The 21,387-nt window shown below is 42.0% G+C and overlaps 1 protein-coding gene across 2 annotated transcripts; it reads right to left on the bottom strand.

Moving 5' to 3' along the window:
- Positions 1-210: 210 nt before the first annotated feature.
- LOC120040121 (eukaryotic translation initiation factor 3 subunit D) lies at positions 211-15,043 on the bottom strand. Of its 2 annotated transcripts, none has more exons than XM_038985370.1 (16): positions 14,942-15,043; positions 6,288-6,413; positions 6,134-6,179; positions 5,838-5,974; positions 5,655-5,740; positions 5,475-5,547; positions 5,143-5,264; positions 4,321-4,453; positions 3,945-4,092; positions 3,620-3,750; positions 3,367-3,452; positions 3,015-3,144; positions 2,743-2,885; positions 2,393-2,585; positions 2,079-2,175; positions 211-314 (listed from the first exon to the last, which is right to left on the bottom strand). In XM_038985370.1, the coding sequence occupies exons 2-16, from the start codon at positions 6,408-6,410 to the stop codon at positions 298-300; spliced, it is 1,665 nt and encodes a 554-aa protein (XP_038841298.1). In that variant the 5' UTR covers positions 6,411-6,413; positions 14,942-15,043; the 3' UTR covers positions 211-297. The 2 variants fall into 2 exon arrangements, with proteins under 2 accessions (XP_038841298.1, XP_038841304.1); XM_038985376.1 differs by having other exon boundaries at positions 5,143-5,258.
- Positions 15,044-21,387: the final 6,344 nt, after the last annotated feature.

The following is a 21,387-nucleotide window of genomic DNA, read 5'->3' as shown; positions in this document are numbered from 1 at the left end:
AGATTGATGTAGCTCTGCCCTCACCAACTACCCAGTAGCCATTCACTCAACCTGTATAAAGTAACATCAAGTATCTAAATATACCAGAAATCTCAATTGCTAATAACAATATATACACTTCACAGAAGAGCAGAATAGGAATCCTTGACTCATGCCTGCTTAGTGATTATTCTTCAGTAGGAGAAAATACAAAATAAATGGAAACAAGAGCCAGTTTCTCAAATCTTTATTTGAATGTAATGAGGAGTATTTTCTGTGTGATGCAGGCCACCAGGTCACTAGTGCAATTGCCAGACCTTAGGGTTCTTGTTCATCTAGAAAAAGAGGACAGGAAGTAGAGAGAAATAAGGGGGAGAGAAAACATAAGTAATTCAGAATATGCTAAACGCATTGTAAAAAGTAAACAAATCACATTACTTACAAACCATTAGACAGAATACAATCAAATAAATAATTTAAGACCACACATTGTAATATATAGTGCTTTCGGAAAGTATTCAGACCCCTCCACTTTTTCCACATTTTGTTACAGCCTTATTCTGAAATGGATTACATCGTCCCCCCCTCAATCTACACACAATACCCCATAATGACACAGCAAAAACAGGTTGACATTTTTGTAAATTTATATTTAAAAAATAAAAAAACTGATATCACATTTACTTAAGTATTCAGATGCTTTACTCAGTACTTTGTTGAAGCACCTTAGGCAGCGATTACATCCTTGAGTCTTCTTGGGTATGACGCTACAAGCTTGGCACAACTGTATTTGGGGAGTTTCTCCCATTCTTCTCTGCAGAGCCTCTCAAGCTCTGTCATGTTGGCCGGGGAGCGTCGCTGCACAGCTATTTTCAGGTCTCTAGACGTTCGATCGGCTTCAAGTCTGGGCCACTCAACAACATTCAGAGACTTGTCCCGAAGCCACTCCTGTGTTGTCTTGGCTGTGTGCTTAGGGTCGCTGTCCTGTTGGAAGGTGAACCTTCGCCCCTGTCTGAGGTCCTGAGCAGGTTTTCATCATGGATCTGTGTACTTTGCTTTGTTCATCTTTCCCTCGATCTTGACTAGTCTTCCAGTCCCTAACGCTAAAAAACATCCCCACAGCATGATGCTGCTACTACCACCATGCTTCACCGTAGGGATGGTACTGGCCAGTTGATGAGTGGTGCCTGGTTTTCTCCAGACGTGACCCTTGGCATTCAGGCCAAATAGTTAAATCTTTGTTACATCAGACCAGAGAATCTTGTTTCTCATGGTCTGAGAGTCTTTAGGTGCCTTTTGTCAAACTCCAAGCAGGCTTTCATGTGCCTTTTACTGAGGAGTGCCTTCCTTCTGGCCATTAAGGACTGATTGTTGGAGTGCTGCAAAGATGGTTGTCCTTTTGGAAAGTTCTCCCATCTCCACAGAAGAACTCTGGAGCTCTGTCAGAGTGACCATCGTGCTCTTGGTCACCTCCCTGACCAAGGCCCGTGTCCCCAGTTTGGCCAGCTCTAGGAAGAGTCTTGGTGGTTTCAAACTTCTTCCATTTAAAAATGATGGAGTCCACTGTGTTCTTGTGGAACTTTAATGCTGCAGAATTTTTTTGGTACTCTTCCTCAGATCTGTGCCTTGCGACAATCCTGTCTTGGAGCTCTACGGACAATTCCTTCAACCTCATGGCTTGGTTTTTGCTTTGACATGCACTGTCAGCTGTGGGACCTTATATAGACAGATGTGTGCCTTTACAAATCCTGTCCAATCAATTGAATTTACCACAAGTGGACTCCAATCAAGTTGTAGAAACAGCTCAAGGATGATCAATGGAAACAGAATGCGTCGGAGCTCAATTTCAAGTCTCATAGCAAAGGCTCTGAATACTTAGGTAAAAAAGGTACGTTTTATTTTTAATTTGCAAATAATTCTAAAACCTGTTAATTCTCATTATGTGTGTACATTGATGGGAAAAAATCTATTTCATACATTTTAGAATAAGGCTGTAACGTAGCAAAATATGGAAAAAGTGAAGGGGTCTGAATACTTTCCGAATGCCCTGTAAACATTGTACAGGTACCGCATAGTGCAATGGTGGCAGTCCTTCTCACCTTCCTCCTCCTCCTCCTCTTCATCATCATCATCGTCTTCCTCATCTTCATCTGAGCTGAAGGTCCCGTCAGGCAAGCTATACACGCGAATCACTTGCTGTTGGCAAAAGCACACAAACACACAATGATGATATTGACTCTCTGTAAGGAACACTAACATTTCTTGGGCTCTGTGTGCAGACACCGTCAGACAATGGGGGAAATCAACTACTACAAGTTGCAGAGACAAGTACTAGTCTTTCAAGTCATTGGCAGCGCTCTACAGAAACAGTCAAGGGCATGCTCTGCTCCATGGTCAGCAGTCCCGGGCTCACCTTGTTGGGGTCCTTGAGGATGAGGTACTTGCCCTCCTCCAGCTTGCGGCAGATGTCGATGACGCAGCGGAGGATGCCCCAGGCGTTCTCCATGCTCAAGTTGATCTGGCTGGCAAACTCAGTGGGCTGGAACTGCTGGGTGCCCAGGACCACGTGGCGTGCAGAGTCCTTCGCGTGATAACGAGACACGTACCTGGAGACGGGAGGGCAGGGGATTTAACTGATGGAGGTCAGTTGAATTGTTTTATAACAGAGGATGTACCAAGCTATTCAGCTCATAACCAAGTGAATTTATGGACAATTTGAAGGGGAAAAGATGGTTGCTGTGAACAGTATATAGTTGCACTGACCCTAGCTTGAGGTACTCTGAGCCAGCCAGCATGGCACAGCAGGTCCAGCGGGCCAGTTTGTAGCTGTTGTTTTTTAGCTCAGTGGCCAGAACAGCTCCTCTCTGAGAGTCCAGCTTCTGACGCCAGTCCACTCCATTACAGTGCTTAAGACAAGAACAAAACATTCAACAACATTAAGCATTAGAGGGGAAGTTAACACTGCATTTCATCCCCAGAGATAGCATCAAATATCTCGTACTGTCTTTTCTGTCATCACTCGTTCCTCCTCTTACCCGGGAGTCCCACTCGTTGAGGGTCTTGACGTTGATGAAGGACACCTCTCCGTTGGCCCCGGTCATCACTCCATCGTGCTCACAGCGTACAATCAGGTCAATGTCCTCCCCCAGCTTCCAGCGGCGGTACCTGAGAAAGAAACAGGTGAGTTTACAGGTCTACACAGCTTTTACCCCTCAACACTAACCCAGAGTCCAGCAGGACACATCACATGGATCCATTTAAAAACAGGAGTACCCAAAAAATGTAAAAAAAGACTACTTACAGATGTGAATGAACAAACTATGATTAGACGGTCTGAATGATTAGATGGTCTGCAGTAGTGAGAGAGCAGAACGGGTCAGTACCCACCTGTAGGCAACAGAGGCCACCTCACTCTTGTCTATGTCCTCCTCTACAAATGGGTTGGGGTTAGGGAACTTGTGCCTCTCCCCGCCCTGAGGGGAAACAAAGACACGGCATCCTATTAGAACTGAAATAATTAACATCCAATTCAAATGTATTCTTTACAAATGCAGAAATGCTTGGACTTTTGCCACATCACACTCACATTGAAGGAATGTCACTGGACATGTCCATTGGTGTATAATTGTAGTGGTCTTACCATGCGCAGACACTGCTGGCTGAAGTTATGGTTGATGTAGGTAGCCTCCATGGCCAGGTTACGGGGCGAGTTGAAGGAGTTGCCCTCATCCTGTGGTGGCTCGTTGGCAGTCTCACTCACCGTCAACAGATCTGACATGTACAGTTAGATGAGCCGAATGCACAAAAAACCAAACGCACCCCTAAACATTGGCATTATGACAAGAAGACTTAAATATGAGAGAGTTTGATATTAGGTATAACTACTGATTCACTAGTAAACAAGACTTCCTTGACCAGTCAGAGATGGACCAACAGCTGAATAGATTAACTTGAGAAAGCCTCACCAAAGTCAGAGTTGTCTCTCTTGTCAAAGAAGAGCTTGTTGCCCACTCTCTGCACAATGATGTCCCAGGAGTTGACTGAGCGCGTGCAGCACATCAGGGTGGCCAGGATGGCATCGGTGGCAAACACATTGCCCTGGGTCTTAGCCAACTGCAGAGAGGAGGGTATAGGGAAGGATTTACATCAGAGCAGAAAAACACACTCTACAGGGCAGTGGACATTGTAATAATCATGTTTTTGTTTCTGAAATGTGTGAAACCATTAGTTCTGGACAAGAACGTGCAGACAAAACAACAAAAGGACTAAATCAATAATATGTTGCTCTGGCTTACTGTACCTGGCACAGTGCTGTACAAGTGTGGAATTGAGAGGGTGTACCTTGCGGATGACAGGGTCGTCGGTGGTGGTGACTGTGTGAAAGATCCTCTTGATGCTCTTGAGAGGCTTCTCGTTGCGAGTGGTGACGCGGTCGAAGGCCTTGTCGTAGTACTCCAACGCACCACAGCACTCACTGAGTGAGAAAGAAAATCAACTGACTTTACGTGGATATAATATTGTCTTCCAGTAGAAACAAAAAGGTAAAAAACAGACTAGACTCATTGCAGTTGAAAAGCAACTTGAACATCATGTTATTCAGACTGGGTTTTGTTCTGAACTGTGTGATTGAGACAGACTGGAAAAAAATGGACAAAGCCATCGATGACATCACTCTATTGTTTCCTATGAGAATGCTCAGTGGCGCATTTCATGATAAGGAAGTGTCATTTCAGCATGTCACCATCCTTTTACACAGAGGAGTTGTTGGAAACCTACTCTATGAAGTGACGTTGAAGGCTAGCTCAGTGCTGCTCCCTCATGGAGTATCTCAAGTTGAAGGCCGAGAGAGGTACTGCAGGCTGCCATTAGCAACTAGATTATTCTTATAACTTTGTCTGTGATTTTAAAGTAAACGGTTCAAGGACATACATCTGGTGAAATAGAAGCCATTATTGGTACCATGATTGTGTTTGAATATTTTGTTTATATACATCTACGAATACTGACCAACGAGCACCATTTCCCCTTTCACTATAATTGGGGATACTGTTTTGTGGAAACAATGCCTGCAATACCGCAGTCGTCCATCAACTTGAACTCAATGCGACGGGGCAGTCGTTCTCCCCGGATTGAGCACAGATGCAGTGTTTATAAGTCACTCACATGTCAGTGGGGTCTTCCACCTCCATGTATCTCATCTTCATCAACCTGGGGAAGTCCATCTCCTCCTTCACCTCCCAGTCACTCCGGACCTCCACCGACGAGTCCCGGGGTTTCAACTGGGCCTTGAAATGAAAGGTATGAGGGGGGAAAGGGAAAGGGGAGGGAGGGAGGAAAGGGAAAGGAGGAGAGACAGGCACGTATGGTAGCGTTAGCAGGTGTTTGGGAAGACTGTTGCCAGAAACTTCATACGACTACAACAGATGTTATCGGAGGAGTATCACAATACGGTTCAGATGTCCGGAGGTGCACTGATGTTGTTGATCTTCCCATACCTGGGATTTCTGGTCCCACTTTTGACGGACGCCAAACTGCTTCTGGAACTTTTTCTGTAGGCGCATGCGATCCCTGGACAGAGCCACATGAGATTAGACAGTTATAGAGAAAACCAGAGAACATGTGTTTTAGAAAGCCACATCAGCAGTGGATTGGCTAAACAACTGCAGGCAGCTCACCTCTCCTTCTGCTTGGCACTCTTTGGCAGGGTCTGCATATTGAACTGGGTCAGGTTCCTACGGTCCTTGTCCCTGCGCAGATTCCTCTGTAAAAACAGAACAAAACATCCTGTTATAGAAAACGTTACACAGAAAAGCCTTTTTGGGGTACTGTGTGTGTGGTCGAGCAGGTTAGTCTTGTACCTGAGCAAACCTCATGCGGTTCCTCTGGTAGGCAGTCTTCTGCGTCTTGGCAGTGTCCACCAGCTGGAAGCTCGTCTCGTCCTCCTCATGGAAGTAGGCATACTGACTACCACCCCCAAACTGAGATGAATACTTGTCTGTCAAAACATACAACCAAATGTCAAATGATGGCATCCATGGTCTGAAATACCTCAAAATCAATATTGAATATAGACATTTAGAATAGGCAATATTCTGGATTATGTTTACACCATATCATGATATTATCGTGAATCCTACAATACAATTTAACCCACTTGTGTATCTCTTGTCCTGGTAGGTTGCTCCTGTCCAATCAGCCACCTGCACAGATGGACAGAAAAGTAAATCAGTCAGCCTAATTTCCTCCTCTTGAAGCAGGGCAAACTGCTGTTTATAATTAAAGGTGAGAGGCAGCAGAGGAAGACCAACCTTTCCCAGACGGTCTCCTTTGCTAAAGGGCTGGTAGGGCATGTCCTTAAACTTCTCAGGGACAGCACAGGGACCCCATCCAGAAGGATTGTCCTGGATCTCAGGGGCATGGAACTTCGCCATGGTCTGAGGTTAGGGCAGATGTTGTAAACATTTAAAATGAAACGCAGATTTGAACAATATCTAGTTACCTATTACTATGTATATTAGATAGAAATGTGGTGTACATACGCAAGTGGATGATAAGATTAGTAACCTAGGCCGCAGGGTCTCAGACAATGTCAATGAACAGCACTGTTTTCACTCAGCAATGCACTAACATACCTTAAGGGAAGTCTGGGACGGGAGCCGTATGGTTAGTGAAGAAAGTCCCATTGCAAATGTACGGTCCCTTACCTGACGTCTTAATACGTCGCAGAAAATCGCGGACGGCGTCGGGCCGTGGGCGGCGGAGAGCTCTTTCAGGAAGTCACTCAAAAAAACGTTTCGGAATTTCGGTTTCCGTTTTATAAAAATGACAAATTTTTGACTTTTTTCTGCATTCTCGAAAATTCCCACAAGAGGGAAAATAAATCATATTGCAGGCGCACGAGCACGTGGCAAACGAGCGCGGCCTTTTCTCCTAAACTGAAAATATTTCGAAGACGAAACTCGGCGAGCGTAGGTTTGGAGTAATGGGCAGTTGGCCCCGAACAAGATGGCGTCGAGACCTCGGCGCTTTTTGAGTTATGGCCATTTTTCTGGGATTAAAGGGTTAAAACGCAAGTAGGGTGCTAATTTGACCGCTTCATGTCAAAGTACATAAGCATACGGTGTCAGGAAAAAAAGAACCAGCCATTTATCTATCGTAATTTAAGAGAAATCGTACATTGACCGTTTGGTGATGTTCACAAAGAGGATTTTTTTTTTCAAAAAAATCACAGATCCAGTTGCAGTGTGTTCAGACGTACATTTTTAAAGTGGGTCTCGAAGCTCTGCGAGAATCCTGTGATTTTATATGATTTTATGAAATAACACACACTCATTTAACCCTCTTTAAATAAGTCAGTTCTTAACATAAAGACTTAAAACTCAATATTATATAAGAGCCTACACCAAGGAGGGTATGTGTTCAATTTCAGCTTCCTATGTCAACTGGAAGTACCTTAAAATGGTGCCACAGGGTCAGGTTTGAAGGGTAATAAAGGTCAGATCTTTTCAAAACTTCACTTGTGTGATTAGACAACCCTCATGAACTGTAATCAGTCATTTTTCCCAACAGATGTCAAAGAAAATCTCTCTCACACAATCACACACACACAAAAAGGAAAGATGGAGTAAAAAAGTACGGTGCTTAACGACACACAAAGCCCACAATGGCATTACTATTATCTCTAGGCCGTGCCGAGTTCAACGAGATGCCCCGCTTGACCGTAGCTCGCTCGGTTTGAGCACAGCGACCGTTACAAGAGAACGGACACAAATGACCTTTTGACCTCAATGTCAATTTCATTTGCTTTTGGGACACAGAGAGAGAACCGTTAAGGTTAGAAACACAATTTCACCTCAGGAGTGTTCTTAAGGTCCTCCCGATCTGTGCAAGCCTAACCCTGACCTTGTGGCATTAACCCTTCACAGTTAAAAGAAGGTGTTTACATCAAATAGTTTACAATGAAATGTCTCCCCATTGGAATACATTGACTGCACCTCTAAATTCAACCTAAAGCCTATGTGGGTTATGATTTTCTTATGAACCTGTCTTTGATGTCAGTCCATCAGGCCACCATGAGGTCTACCTGTGTCGATTCTAAGCTTCCTGGAGCAACCGGAAGTGGTTAAATCACCCTAAAAGTGTTTGCCATAGCCAACCTGCAGTTTGAGAGAAATAGTGCATTCAGCCCTATGTAAATCAGTCAATTTTTAACATACAGACTTAAAACTCAGGATTCTGTAACAGCCTACTCCAGTGATGATATGTGTTTATTTATAGCTTCCTGTGACAACCGGAAGTGCCATAACTGGTGTCAAATGGGCTGTTTCGAAGTGTTAAAAATGTCAAATCTTTCCAAAACTTCATATATGTGAATAGACAACCCTCATGAACTGTAAATCAGTCCTTCATCCCATCAGATTAAAAAAAATAAAAATACACACCGACACAGAAATGATGGAGGGACACACTGAGGGGCTAAGAGGCAGACAGTGCCTGCAGTAGTTACTTTTGTTCCAACTTTTAAAGAACCGTCAGACCTAGAGTTCTGAAAATTTACAAACCTGTTCTAGACCTCAGGTCGATTGTGCACGGTGAATTATATGGCTCTAGAAGGTTCTCCGATCGATAAAAAGCATCGTGTATTTGCCATGTTTTCAATTCATTTTGACCTCAACGAAACGGACGACATTTAGAAAAGTCCCAGAGTCTCAAGACTAGGTGCGTTGAAACCGGCTCGGCCCATAGAGACAGACCCCAACGAGCCTGTTTGATTGCTCATTCAAGGACCCCGTAGCAAGGCAATGAAAAAAGTGGCATTTCAGCACCAATTAGGGTTTTGCTCGGGCACCGAATGACCTATCGAGCCGAAACTTGGGATTCGAGGTCGCTTCACATAGGGCTAAACATAATGTGTGAACTGGACCCGCAGCTAGAACATAACTACGTATTATTTGTTTTATTATGGTTTAAATAGAAGGCGCTGTGAATTTTGGGCCTGCTCTGAAATATGTTATAGTTGGCTTCTAAAGGAGTTGGAAAAAGTGAGTTTGGAGTCAGATGGTATCAGTTTGGTGTCTGAAAATATCTATTTGACTGATGGACACTGACTTGCTCGTTGACTTTTGTACATTTGCAATATGTTTCAACGGGGAGGTACCATGAGGAAAAAGCGACATGATGAAATTTCACGAAACGAGCGATGGAGAGGAACCACTATCACTGCCCGGCCATCCTGAGGTCATCAGACCGTTGACTTTTGCATTTCTAAAGTATTTAAGAGAATGTACGTTACATTTGCAATATGATTCAACATCACATCATATTGCAAATGCACGTTAGATTTGCAATATGATGTGATGTTGAATCATATTGCAAATGTAACGTGCATTCTTTAAATACTTTAGAAATACAAAAGTCAACGTCCTGATGACCTCAGGATGGCCGGGCAGTGATAGTGGTTCCTCTCCAACGCTCGTTGCGTGAAATTTCATCATGTCGCTTTTTCCTCATGGTACCTCCCCGTTGAAACATATTGCAAATGTACAAAAGTCGACTAGCAAGTCAACTAGCAAGTGTCAACAAAAGTCAACTAGCAAGTGTCCATCAGTCAATTGGATATTTTCAGACACCAAACTGATACCATCTGACTCCAAACTCACTTTTTACAACTCCTTTAGAAGCCAACTATCACATATTTCAGAGCAGGCCCAAAATTCACAGCGCCTTCCATGAATGCACCAAAATAGCATTCTGAAATCACCACTAAAATGACATTGCCATATTCTCCAGGCCGTGCCGAGTTCAACGGGATGCCCCGCTTGACCGTAGCTCGCTCGGTCTGAGCGCAGCGACCGTTACAAGAGAACGGACACGAATGACCTTTTGACCTCAATGTCAATTTCATTTGCTTTTGGGAGACAGAGAGAGAACCGTTAAGGTTAGAAGCACAATTTCACCTCAGGAACAATCCTAAGGTCCTCCCGATCTGTGCAAGCCTAACCTTGACCTTGTGGCATTAACCCTTCACAGTTAAAAGAAGGCGTTTACATCAAACATTTTACAATGACATTTCGCCCCATAGGAATACATTGACTGCTCCTCTAAATTCAACCTGAAGCCTATGTGGGTTATGAATGTCTTATGAACCTGTCTTTGATAACAATCCATCAGGCTACTATGAGGTCTACCTGTGTTGATTTTAAGCTACCTGGAGCAACCGGAAGTGGTTAAAATCACCCTAAAAAGTGTCCAGATATACATGACTTGCAATTTTGAAAATCACTGCATTCAACCCTATGTAGATCAGTCAATTCTTAACGTATAGACTTAAAACTCAGGATTCTGTAACAGCATACCCCAGTCAAGATATGTGTTTACCTATAGCTTCCTGTGCCAACCGGAAGTGCCTTAAAATGGTTTCATGGTGCTGTTTCGAAGGGTTAAAAAGGTCAGAACTTTTCAAAACTTCATTTGTGTGATTAGACAAGCCTCATGAACTGTAAATCAGTCATTTCTCTAAGCAGATGTCAAAGGAAAGCTCTCTCTCACACAAAAACACACACACAAAGCAATGATGGAGTGAAAAAGTACGGTGCTTAAAGACACACAAAGCCGGCAATGGCATTCCCATTATCCCTAGGCCGTGCCGAGTTCAACGAGATGCCCCGCTTGACCGTAGCTCACTCGGTCTGAGAGCAGCGACCGTTACAAGAGAACGGACACGAATGACCTTTTGACCTCAATGTCAATTTTATTTGCTTTTGGGAGACAGAGAGAGAACCGTTAAGGTTAGAAACACAATTTCACCTCAGGAATGTTCTTAAGGTCCTCCCGATCTGTGCAAGCCTAACTTTGACCTTGTGGCATTAACCCTTCACAGTTAAAAGAAGGTGTTTACATCAAACAGTTTACAATGACATTTCGCCCCATAGGAATACATTGACTGCTCCCCTAAATTCAACCTGAAGCCTATGTGGGTTATGAATGTCTTATGAACCTGTCTTTGATGACAGTCCATTAGGCCACCATGAGGTCTACCTGTGTCGATTCTAAGCTTCCTGGAGCAACCGGAAGTGGTTAAAATCACCCTAAAAGTGTTTGCAATAAGCACCCTGCAATTTGAGAGAAATAGTGCATTCAGCCCTATGTAAATCAGTCAATTTTTAACATATAGACTTAAAACTCAGGATTCTGTAACAGCATACTCCAGTGAGTATATGTCTTTACTTTCAGCTTCCTGTGCCAACCGGAAGTGCCATAATTGGTGTCAAATGGGCTGTTTTGAAGGGTTAAAAATGTCAAATCTTTCCAAAACTTCATAATTGTGATTAGGCTACCCTCCTGAACTGTAAATCAGTCATTAGTCCCATCAGATTTCAAAGAAAAATTTACACACGCAAACAGAAATGATGGAGGGACACACTGAGGGGCTAAGAGGCAGACAGTGCCTGTGGTAGTTACTTTTGTTCCAACTTTTAAAGAACCGTCAGACCTAGAGTTCTGAAAATTTACAAACCTGTTCTAGACCTCAGGTTGATTGTGCACGGTGAGTTATGTGGCTCTAGAAGGTTCTCAGACCGATAAACAGCCTCGTGTATTTGCTATGTTTTCAATTCATTTTCAGCTCAACGAAACGGACGACATTTAGAAAAGTCCCAGAGTCTCAAGACTAGGTGCATTGAAACCGGCTCGGTCCATAGAGACAGACCCCAACGAGCCTGTTTGATTGCTCATTCAAGCACCCCGTAGCAAGGCATGGAAAAAAGTGGATTTTCATTACCAATTAGGGTTTTGCTCGGGCACCGAATGACCTATCGAGCCGAAACTTGGGATTCCAGGTCGCCTCACATAGGGCTAAACATAATGTGAATATTGGACCCGCAGCTAGAACATAACTACGTATTATTTGTTTTATTATGGTTTAAATGGAAGGCGCTGTGAATTTTGGGCCTGCTCTGAAATATGTGATAGTTGGCTTCTAAAGGAGTTGGTAAAAGTGAGTTTGGTGTCAGATGGTATCAGTTTGGTGTCTGAATATATCTAATTGACTGATGGACACCGACTTGCTACTTGACTTTTGTACATTTGCAATATGTTTCAACGGGGGGGTACCATCACAAAAAGCGACATGATGAAATTTAACACAACGAGCGATGGAGAGGAACCACTATCACTGCCCGGCCATCCTGAGGTCATCAGACCGTTGACTTTTGCATTTCTAAAGTATTTAAGAGAATGTACGTTACATTTGCAATATGATTCAACATCACATCATATTGCAAATGCACGTTAGATTTGCAATATGATTCAACACATCATATTGCAAATGTAACAGTGTGTGTTATGTTTGCAATATGATTCAACACATCATATTGCAAACGTAACAGTGTGTGTTATGTTTGCAATATGATTCAACACATCATATTGCAAATGTAACAGTGTGTGTTATGTTTGCAATATGATCCAACACATCATATTGCAAACGTAACAGTGTGTGTTATGTTTGCAATATGATTCAACACATCATATTGCAAATATAACAGTGTGTGTTTGCAATATGATTCAACAGTGTGTTATGTTTGCAATATGATGTGGTGTTTTTCACTGTTGAATCATATGCAAATGTAACGTGCATTCTTTAAATAAACCCTATGTGGGTTATGAATGTCTTATGAACCTGTCTTCAATGACAATCCATCAAGCCACTATGAGGTCTACCTGTGTTGATTCTAAGCTTCCTGGAGCAACCGGAAGTGATAAAATCACCCTAAAAGTGTTTTACCCAACCAGCAGTTTGTGATATATAGTGCATTCAACCCTGTGTAAATCAGTCAGTTCTTAACGTATAGACTTAAAACTCAGGATTCTGTAAAAGCATACCCCGATCAGGATAGGTGTTTACTTATAGCTTCCTGTGCCAACCGGAAGTGCCTTAAAATGGGGTCATAGGTGCTGTTTCAAAGGGTTAAAAAAGTCAGATCTTTCCAAAACTTTAAGTGTGTGATTAGGCAACCCTCATGAAGTGTAAATCAGTCATTTCTCTAAACAGATGTCAAAGAAAAGCTCACACACACACACACAAGTCCAAACTGTTCGTGCACCTGGTATTTTTTTGGGGTTACCAGGTGCCATGTTTCAAGATGGTTGAAATTGCGTTTAGGGGCATCCAGACCTCCATACCCGCTCTGGGAGCACTATTCTACGGCCAAAAATCAATGGGTGCTGGCCTGAGTGATTTATGGAGGTTTGGGGGGTGATACGTTTTTTCTAATTTATTCACATTTTTGACTTCGTATTAAATCAGATTGCAAATGCACAAAACATATTCCTTAAGTACAAGTAAACATTTATAAAAAATTATGATAGTAAAATGTGACTAAAGTATTTTCATACAGTTCTTATATATGTGTAATTGACGTAAAAATCGAAAGAATTTCAAAAAACGGTCCAGAAAGCACTTTTTTAAATGGAATATACGTTTTTTCCACATTTTTAACATTTTTGACTTGTAACTTTTGACTTTTGACTTTTGACTTCCTATGAAATCACATTCCAAATGCATAAAACATATTCCTTAAGTACAAGTAAACATTTATAAAAAATGATGACAGTAAAATGTGACTAAAGTATTTTCATACAGTTCTTATACATGTGTAATTGACATAAAAATCGAAAGAATTTCAAAAAACGGTTCAGAAAGCACTTTTTTAAAGGGGGTGATACATTTTTTCCAAATATTTGACATTTTTGACTTTTGACTTCCTATGAAATCACATTCCAAATGCACAAAACATATTCCTTAAGTCCAAATAAAAATGTCCAAAAAATTATGTTAATAAAATTTGACAAAAGTATTTTCATACAGTTCTTACACATGTGTAATTGACATAAAAATCGAAAGAATTTCGAAAAACGGTCCAGAAAGCACTTTTTTAAAGGGGGTGATACGTTTTTTCCAAATTTTTGACATTTTTGACTTTTGACTTCCTAAGAAATCACATTCCAAATGCACAAAACATATTCCTTAAGTCCAAATAAAAATGTAAAAAAAATTATGTTAATAAAATTTGACAAAAGTATTTTCATACAGTTCTTACACATGTGTAATTGACATAAAAATCGAAAGAATTTCGAAAAACGGTCCAGAAAGCACTTTTTTAAGGGGGTGATAAGTTTTTGCCAAAACTTTCAATATTTCAAAATTTCAAAATATGACTCTTGGGTCTTGACTTGCGTTACAGTAAGCCTATGAAAAATTAAGATGGAACACACTCGCCCACTATAGGATTTTTGGGGTGTTACACAGCTCATTTACAATATGGCATTTGTCATCAACTTTGGACGAAACAGCGCCGGATGTAATATACACGATGGGATTGTGTGGGATTTCATATGGTCCGCTCGGTGCCAATAAGTTGCCATGTTATTTTGTACAATTGGGGGGGGACTTCCCTTACATTAGATAGGCATTTCAGTATGCGCAGTGGCCTAGTCATCACGGACCCAGGACACATAACCATTGGATTGCTAAGAAACTGCCATCGATAGACTATTTGCATATTGCACAAGTAATCATCATGGAGAGAAAGCAATGTACAAGTTATAGCTAACGTCGTTATCTACAATACCCTAGCCTAAGCTTGCTAACGTTAGCCAGCTAGCATTATATTAGCAGGCGACCTAGTTAGCTAACCAAAAATGTCACAACACCCAAATCTAGTAAGGGGAAATTAATCGGGGACATCAACAAGTGAGCGCAACTACGTTCTGTTTCCATATGGACACTATGGCAAGCTAACCAGCATGCTTACTAGCTCGTTAGCCAGGTGGCAGATAGCAATCTGCTAAGCTAACGGCGGTGGCAGTAACATCCACTCGAGTACATCTCACATTATGTTTACCCTAAACATAATTGTAAACATGACATGTTCATACGTCTTTGTATGTCTTATTCGAATCTCACCTTTGAGATTGTGACGACCAAACGGCAGCTTTTATTCGGCCAATCAGCCGAGTCACAATTTTCTTCTAAAAGCGCCGTAGAAAAAGGAAGTGGAAAAGTACCGTAAAGAGTTGTTTTCCGGCAGACTATAAGCTTTGTTGCATATTGCTGCCTTTCACAGGTCGGAGTGTGAATTGCACATTTTGTTCAAAAAAAGTGAAATTGGGGAAAAAATGAATTGCACCACCATCTCCCCCTAGATATACACCACTATCCCCAACAAACCCACCACCCCTTCACACTACTTTGGCCCAAACATCCTACACCAGGCCGTCACCCTGGGAGGCTGGAACCCCTTTTCTCAAATCCCCCTGTAGTTCTTCTGGACTAAAACCTCAACACCCAAAACGTCTCTGCTGCTTCTACCACAAAATCAGTCTTCTGGGATTTCCTTTCCATCTGTGCAGTAATGACCATAGCAATAAATGCCAAGAAGTCAACCTTACTAAAGAACAAACTGTTTGGGTTACTCTGTACTGGCCCAATACTCACAGGGATCCTCCCAGGCTCCCTCACCCATTGCTCACCATCCTCTACTTTCCTCAATGTTTTTTTGTTGTGGTATTGTATTAGGATCCCCATTATCTGTTGCTGAAGAGGCAGCTACTTTTCCTGGGGTCCACACAAAACATGACATAATACAGAACATCAATAGACAAGAACAGCTCAAGGACTGAACTACACACATTTAAAATATGAACAATAGAACAAAAAAAGGTCCTACTGACAGTTACTCACATTACTGACAGTTACTCACACATCAGTACATATACAGGAAGTATTCAGACCCCTTGACCTTTTCCACATTTTGTTACGTTACAGCCTTATTCTAAAATTGATTAAATTGTTTCCCCCCCCTCATCAATCTAAACATAATACCCCATAATGACAAAGCAAAAACAGGTTTTTAGACATTTTTGCATTGCTTAAAAAAAAGAAGGAAATATGACATTTACATAAGTATTCAGACGCTTTACTCAGTACTTTGTTGAAGCACCTTAGGCAGCGATTACATCCTTGAGTCTTCTTGGGTATGACGCTACAAGCTTGGCACAACTGTATTTGGGGAGTTTCTCCCATTCTTCTCTGCAGATCCTCTCAAGCTCTGACAGGTTGGATGGGGAGCGTCGCTGCAAAGCGATTTTCATGTCTCTCCAGAGATGTTCGATTGGGTTCAAGTCCGGTTTTTGGCTGGGCCACTCAAGGACATTCAGACACTTGTCCCAAAGCCACTCTTAAGTTGTCTTGGCTGTGTTCTTAGGATTGTTGTCCTGTTGGAATGTGAACCTTCGCTCCAGTCTGAGGTCCTGAGCGCTCTGGAGCAGGTTTTCACTAAGGATTTCTCTGTACATTGCTCTGTTCATCTTTGCCTCGATCCTGACTAGTCTCCCCGTCCCTGCCGCTAAAAAACATCCCCACACCATGATGCTGCCACCACCATGCTTCACCGTAGGGGTGGTGCCAGGTTTCCTGCAGATGGGACGCTTGGCATTCAGGACAAAGAGTTCAATCTTGGTTTCTTCAGACCAGATAATCTTGTTTCTCACGGTCTGAGAGTCTTTAGGTGCCTTTTGGCAAACTCCAAGAGGGCTGTCATGTGCCTTTTACTGAGGAGTGGCTTCAGTCTGGCCACTCTACCATAAAGGCTTGATTGGTGGAGTGCTACAGAGATGGTTGTCCTTTGGAAGGTTCTCCCATCTCCACAGAGGAACTCTGGAGGACTTTCAGAGTGAACATCGGGTTCTTGGTCACAACCCTGACCAAGGCTCTTCTACCCCGATTGCTCAGTCAGGCCGGGCGGCCAGCTCTAAGAAGAGTCTTGGTGGTTCCAAACTTCATCCATTTAAGAATGATGGAGACCACTGTGTTACTGAATACTTTCCGAATGCACTGTATGACAAACAGGAGTGGCAATATATTTCGCTACCATCCTCAGTAGCTTTCCATCTAAGTTGTCAATACCAGGTGGTATCTCATTATTGATGGACAACAATACATTTTCACACTAACTTGACAGAATAAAAAATTACAACGCTTTCCTTTCATTATTAAGTCTTTTATGCATTTCATGCCTGAGTTTGCCCACTTTGCCTATGAAATAGTCATTAAAATAATTGGCAATATCAAAAGGTTTTGTGATGAATGAGCCTTCTGATTCAATGATAGATGGAGTTGAATTAGTCTTTCTGTCCATTATTTCATTTAAAGTACTTTAAAGCTTTTTTCATTCATACTTTATAATATTTATCTTAGTTTCATGATTCATTTTCTTCTTCTTTTTGTTTCAGCTTATTCACATAATTTCTCAATTTACAGTAAGTTTGCAAATCAGATGTGCAGCCAGACTTATTAGCCTACTCATTTTGCTTCATCTCTCTCAACCACACAGTTTTTCAATTCCTCATCAATCCACGGAGCATTAACAGTTCTAACAGTCAGTTTCTTTATAGGTGCATACTTATCAATAGCTGGAAGAAACAATGTCATAAATGCATCAAGTGCAGTGTCTGTGTCACGACTTTCGCCGAAGTCGGTCCCTCTCCTTTTCCGGGCGACGTTCGGCGGTCGACGTCACCGGCCTTCTAGCCATCGCCAATCCACTTTCATTTTCCATTTGATTTGTCTTTGTTTTACACACCTGGTTTCAATTCCCCAATTACATGTTCATTATTTAACACTCTGTTTTCCTCATGGTTTTTGTGCGTGTTTGTTTATTGTATTTACAGTCCGTATTGTGGGCTCGGTATTATCGACTTGTATTTGAAAGTCTTGAGTAAATTTACGTGTATTACTCATCTCTGTTGTCCTGCGCCTGACTCCTCTGCACCAGCTACACCCAGACCTATTACAGTCTGGATGCTCCTCATTACACACATCAGACCAACAAATCTTTTTTACATCTTCAACTTAGGAATCACTACAAAACATTTTGTATGATCTCCTATACACTATTTTAGGCCCAGCCTTTGGAACTTGGGCGTTTCTGGATATAGCCCACTACAGTATAGTATGGTCACTATGTCCAATGGGTGTGGATACAGTTTTAGAACAAAGTTCTGCAGCATTAGTAAAAATGTGATCAATACACGTGGTTTATATATTTCTTGTAGATTTGTAAACACCCTGGTAGGTTGATTAATAACCTGAACCAGATTATAGGCACTGGTTACGGTAAGAAGCCTTGTTTTCATCAAGCTGTCCGCTCAAGACCAGTCTATATTCAGGTCACCAAGAAAATAGACCTCTCCGTTAACATCACATACACTATCAAGCATTTCACACATATTATCCAGATACTGACTGCTAGCACTTGGTGGTCTATAGCAACACCCCACAAGAATAGGCTTGAGATGAGGCAGGTGAACCTTCGACCGCAGCACTTCAACAACATTTGACATGAGATCGTCTCTTGACAGGAATATGGCTCTGAATATATATACCAACACCTCCCCCACAAGTATTCCTGTCTCTTCTATAGATGTTATATCCCTGTATTGCTACTACTCTATTATCAAAGGAATTATCTAAGTGAATCTCAGAGATAGTCAATATATGAATATTATCTGATGTAAGCCAGTTGTTGATTTCACTAACCTTATTTCTAAGGCTATATATACATATGGGCTATCTTTATCCCTTTACTGGGTAGCTTATCAGAGAGAACATAATATTGAGAAGGAAGAAAATAACAGACTCCGTCCAGGTCTCATGTGGAAACTGGGATTTCATCCACAACAATGTTATTTTGCCTTGATTAGCCTTCTAGATAACCCTGTTTCCCTGTCATTGTTAACATAGATGTCATTTCCCGTGGACTTGCAGTTAGTTGCCATCTTGCTGCTGTCTTGTTTTCATCACATCAAGTGCTCCCTGGGAAAAATGCAAATTGTTTTTCAGGTCCTGGACCTCTGTGGTAAGATCTGCCTCAGCATATGACCCTTTCTGCATTGCTCTAACCCTGGTAACCTCAACCCGTCTCACTCGCACAGGACATTTCTGATCCCAAGCAACATGGGCAACCCCACAATAGAAACACACCACTTTTTCACCAAAACTACACACTCCTTTGTCCCATGCCCTCCTGTACACCTCTCACACTTCGGAATCTCCCTCCTAAATACTGCTGCAATATTACCATAAGCTTAGTACCTGAAACACCATAGTGGGTTTGAAACAAAAGCTCTTATGGGATACCTGACATATCCTAGCATGACTTTATCAGGTAAAAACTCAAAAGGATAGACAGCGTCTCCTCAGTCTCGAGCTTGCCACTGGGACTGCGTCGCACTAAACTGCGTGCATCACAGACACTGGGGATCCTCAACTCCACCTCAACACTCTAACCCACCCCAGTTATCACTCCTTTCAGCTGTGCTCTGCTCCGGAGAGCAAAGCAAGACACAGCTTTTGTCCAGAGACACGTGGTGCAGAGCGCCTGCTATTTACGACAATAATAAAAAGGACTGTATGGAACAAAAATAAGCAGAGATAAAGCCTACATATATTCTTACCATATATTCTTCTCCTGTACCTTCACCCAACCATTCTGGGCTGTACTACAAGACTTGCGCTACCAGGTATCGAGCTTTCAAGAAATGATATCCTATGGTGCTAATATAAAATATTAAAGTATGGAATTTCTTACCAGTGTAATCATAAATCTTGCCCAAATGTTCATTACCAAAGTGAAAGCGGGGAAAATAAAGGGTGAGAGTGTGGAGAGAGGGTTGAGGAGGTGTGTGTGTGTGTGTGTGTGGGTGGTGGTGCATTTTAATTCTAGCTGATCACTGCCACTAACACACCTGACAAACTTAGTCATGTGTAACTGCTTGGCTGGAACAAATGTTCACACATCTCCGAAACCTGGATTAATATGAAACCCTGATTTACTGGTGACCAAGGAATGTGTTTAATTGCAGAGAACATAAGCCTTGAAGAGCAGGAGAGTATCCATCTGGCAGAAGATGCAGAGAGGAGTGCAGTAGGCCCATGTATATTGCACTACCTGCACGAGGCAGCTTGATGTACAAGTACACCCCCTGGTCAGGACACCAGTCTGTTGCAGGGCCTTGAATACTTTAAACATATGGCGCGTTGTCCCTCCCACATCGTCATTATTCTAGATAATGTGCAGAGCGTCAGCGTATATTCCTTCATACAATAGTACGGGCTAATAATGTAGGCTATATGTCAGAAAGCAGCACAGTTACTGTGGATTGAAACACTTTTACTTCTCTTTTGAAGCCATTCAAGTTATCAGGGTTCTGTGAATTACACGGGGGAAAAATGATGTACAGCATCAGGTCAGAGGAGATAAAGATGCATACTGATGGGCCAGAAAACATGTGAGCCTCAGCCCTCAGCAACTACCTGAGGGTATGTTATTAGTAGTCGTTTTGTTACCACACAGTGCTCATATAAATTGCCATTTTCACTAACACAGTTTTGCCTAATCTTTGATTGATATTATTTAATGTTAATTTTGTTATTCCAATTCTTTTCAACTGGCCTTTCAAATGATATTTGTGATGTAAAAAAGGTGAGGGACAGGAGAAAGAGGCGAAGAGGCAGAAGACCAACGCTACAATGTTTAGCACAATGTGTGAAGAGGGAGTGTAGGGAGCTGGCTAAGGAATTTGTTAGGTTGATGGGCAAGTCTGCTTCAGTGGACACAATCATTGGTGACAAGGCTCCAGAGGAGAAAGTGGCAGTCAGGTTTAACTGTCTATATCAGAAGCCAGTAATATGTGTGTGCCTCTCTCTGTGTGTTAAGGGTGGCAGCTGAATCAGAGCTCTTATGAATGTAACATAAGTGGCAATACATCATTTTAGGTTTAATTTACAATTCAATCAGTCACAAACATTTCATTTCATTGTCTAAAATGTAATGGACTAATTCAAATGGCCCATACATGGCGTCCCTGGAGGAAAAAGTGCGTCATCCTTGACCACCAGGAATGGTGAAGGATGATGCACACCTTTGGACCAGAGCTCATACAAAGAATGTTTACCTACAGTGCATTCGGAAAGTATTCAAACCCCTTCCCCTTTTCCAAATTTTGTTATGTTACAGCCTTATTCTAAAATGTTGTAAATTGTTTTTTTCCGCCTCATCAATATACATGAAATGATAGCAAATGTATAAAAAAACAGAAATACCTTATCTACATAAGTATTCATACCATTTGCTATGCGACTCGAAATTGAGCTCAGGTGCATCCTGTCTTCATTGATCATCATTGAGATGTTTCTACAGCTTGATTGGAGTCCAGCTGTGGTAAATTCAACTGACTGGACATGATTTGGATTCTACCCGAAACCAAGAAAGGTTTTCCTCTGGGGAAAGCCAAAGAACCCTTTCGGAACCCTTTTTTCTTGACAATCTGTATATGCTTGATGATATGTTT

This window comes from Salvelinus namaycush, chromosome 3 (genome assembly GCF_016432855.1).
Source record: "Salvelinus namaycush isolate Seneca chromosome 3, SaNama_1.0, whole genome shotgun sequence".
NCBI lineage: Eukaryota > Metazoa > Chordata > Actinopteri > Salmoniformes > Salmonidae > Salvelinus > Salvelinus namaycush.
This window is presented reverse-complemented; position numbering and strand designations above follow the sequence as displayed.

Coding starts and splice junctions, on each gene's coding strand:
- LOC120040121 (XM_038985370.1), bottom strand. CDS start 6,410: ATGGCGAAGTTCCATGCCCCTGAGATCCAGGACAATCCTTCTGGATGG. Junction 5,975..6,133: donor CCAGGACAAGAGATACACAA/GTGGGTTAAATT, acceptor ATGTTTTGACAG/ACAAGTATTCATCTCAGTTT. Junction 3,453..3,619: donor GCCAGCAGTGTCTGCGCATG/GTAAGACCACTA, acceptor GTTTCCCCTCAG/GGCGGGGAGAGGCACAAGTT.